This window comes from Rhincodon typus, chromosome 16 (assembly GCF_021869965.1).
Source record: "Rhincodon typus isolate 14 chromosome 16, sRhiTyp1.1, whole genome shotgun sequence".
Taxonomy (NCBI): domain Eukaryota; kingdom Metazoa; phylum Chordata; class Chondrichthyes; order Orectolobiformes; family Rhincodontidae; genus Rhincodon; species Rhincodon typus.
The window spans coordinates 1825834-1827372 of record NC_063347.1 but is presented as its reverse complement, the minus strand read 5'-3'; the positions used below and the strand labels follow the sequence as shown (position 1 = coordinate 1827372).

Here is a 1539-nt window from a genome sequence, read left to right as displayed (position 1 = left end):
CTGAGGGAGTGCCGCACTGTCGGAGGGTCAGTGCTGAGGGAGTGCCGCACTGTCGGAGGGTCAGTGCTGAGTGCCAGCACTAGGTGATGTTCAGAGGAGACATTAAACCGAAGTCACATTTTACTGTTTGTAAAGAACTTTGCCACTGTATTGTAGAAATGTTGTTGAGCTTTTGCCAGTATCTTTTCCAATAGTTATCCTTGGACCTATAGTATGACAACAATATTGTGACTGTTGTCACACAGGTGTCTGTGTTATCTGGCTTTGGGAAGATTTGCTGTTTTGTTTCCCGTGTAAGATCAGTGACAGTGCTTCAAAAGAAACCAATTGGTTTGAGATATCCTGAGGTTACTGAGGATAAATGAAAATCTTTTCTTTTTCTGACTGTCAGTAAACACAATCTGGCTTTCTCAAAGGGACAATGTTGAACCAGTCCAGCATTGCATGGTCATTTTCTTGGTGTCAAAGACTCACTGCATTTATTTGAACATTTTTCCGAAGTAGAGTTCCAGGATTTGAAATCAGAGCTTGCCAACTGTTGCAGGTGAAAACGAGAGCTGATTTTGGGAAAATTTCAAAAGGGAGGTCTTGATTTATTCATAATTGCAATGAGTTACTCACTCACTCACAATGACATTGAGGAACAGAGTTTTGGCACAGATTGGAGTTTTGTTCAGGCCTTGTTCATGGTACCCTGTCGTTGGGCTCTCATGGCTTCAGTGGTAGTGTCCCTGCCTCTAGGCCAGAGGGTCCGAGTTTAAGTCCCAACTGCTCTTGCGATGTCTTGTAACATGTACTCTGTAAAAGTTCACTCATTTACAGCCCCGCCCCGTGCTACGGCAATGCAGGTAAAAGCTTCACACCTGCAGGAAAACAACCAATACTCTTACCCAACTGAAAAAACAATCAATACTCTTACCCAATTGGCTCCCTCTTAGTGAAGGTTAAGTTATGATTGGGCCGAGCTTGGTTAATGGGGATAGTGCAGCCCTGGACAGAGAGAGAGAGATGGACAGCGTTAATAATAAAACAAACTAGTTCCCCCACAAACTAGTTCAGGCAGTCATGTGTGCAGCTCTGTGCAACCATATGGCCGAGTGCAGGCATACAGAGTGTGTGCAGCTACACAGGTGTGCACAGGTATACAAGCATGTGCAGGTATACAGGGCGTGCGCGCAGGTATACGGGGCGTGCGCACAGGTATACAGGGCGTGCGTGCAGGTATACAGGGTGTGCACACAGGTATACAGGGTGTATGCGCAGGTGTACAGGCCTGTGCGCGGGTATACGGGGCGTGCGCGCAGGTATACAGGGCGTGTGCGCAGGTATACAGGATGTGCGTGCAGGTATACAGACAGGGCGTGCGCGCAGGTATACAGGGCGTGTGCGCAGGTATACGGGGCGTGCGCGCAGATATACGGGGCGTGCACGCAGGTATATGGGCGCGTGCGCAGGTATACAGGGCGTGTGCGCAGGTACACAGGGCGTGCGCGCAGGTATACAGGGCGTGTGCGCAGGTATACAGGGTGTGTGCGCAGG

The 1539-nt window shown here is 49.1% G+C and overlaps 1 protein-coding gene across 1 annotated transcript in view; it reads right to left on the bottom strand.

The window, feature by feature from the left end:
• Nucleotides 1-1539, bottom strand: part of LOC109925323 (cytosolic 10-formyltetrahydrofolate dehydrogenase-like) — an 82135-nt gene that overhangs the window by 25861 nt on the left and 54735 nt on the right. The window contains exon 13 of the mRNA XM_048606659.1: nucleotides 920-990. Coding sequence (XP_048462616.1) covers nucleotides 920-990 — 71 coding nt within the window. The remainder of the gene's footprint in view (nucleotides 1-919; nucleotides 991-1539) is intronic.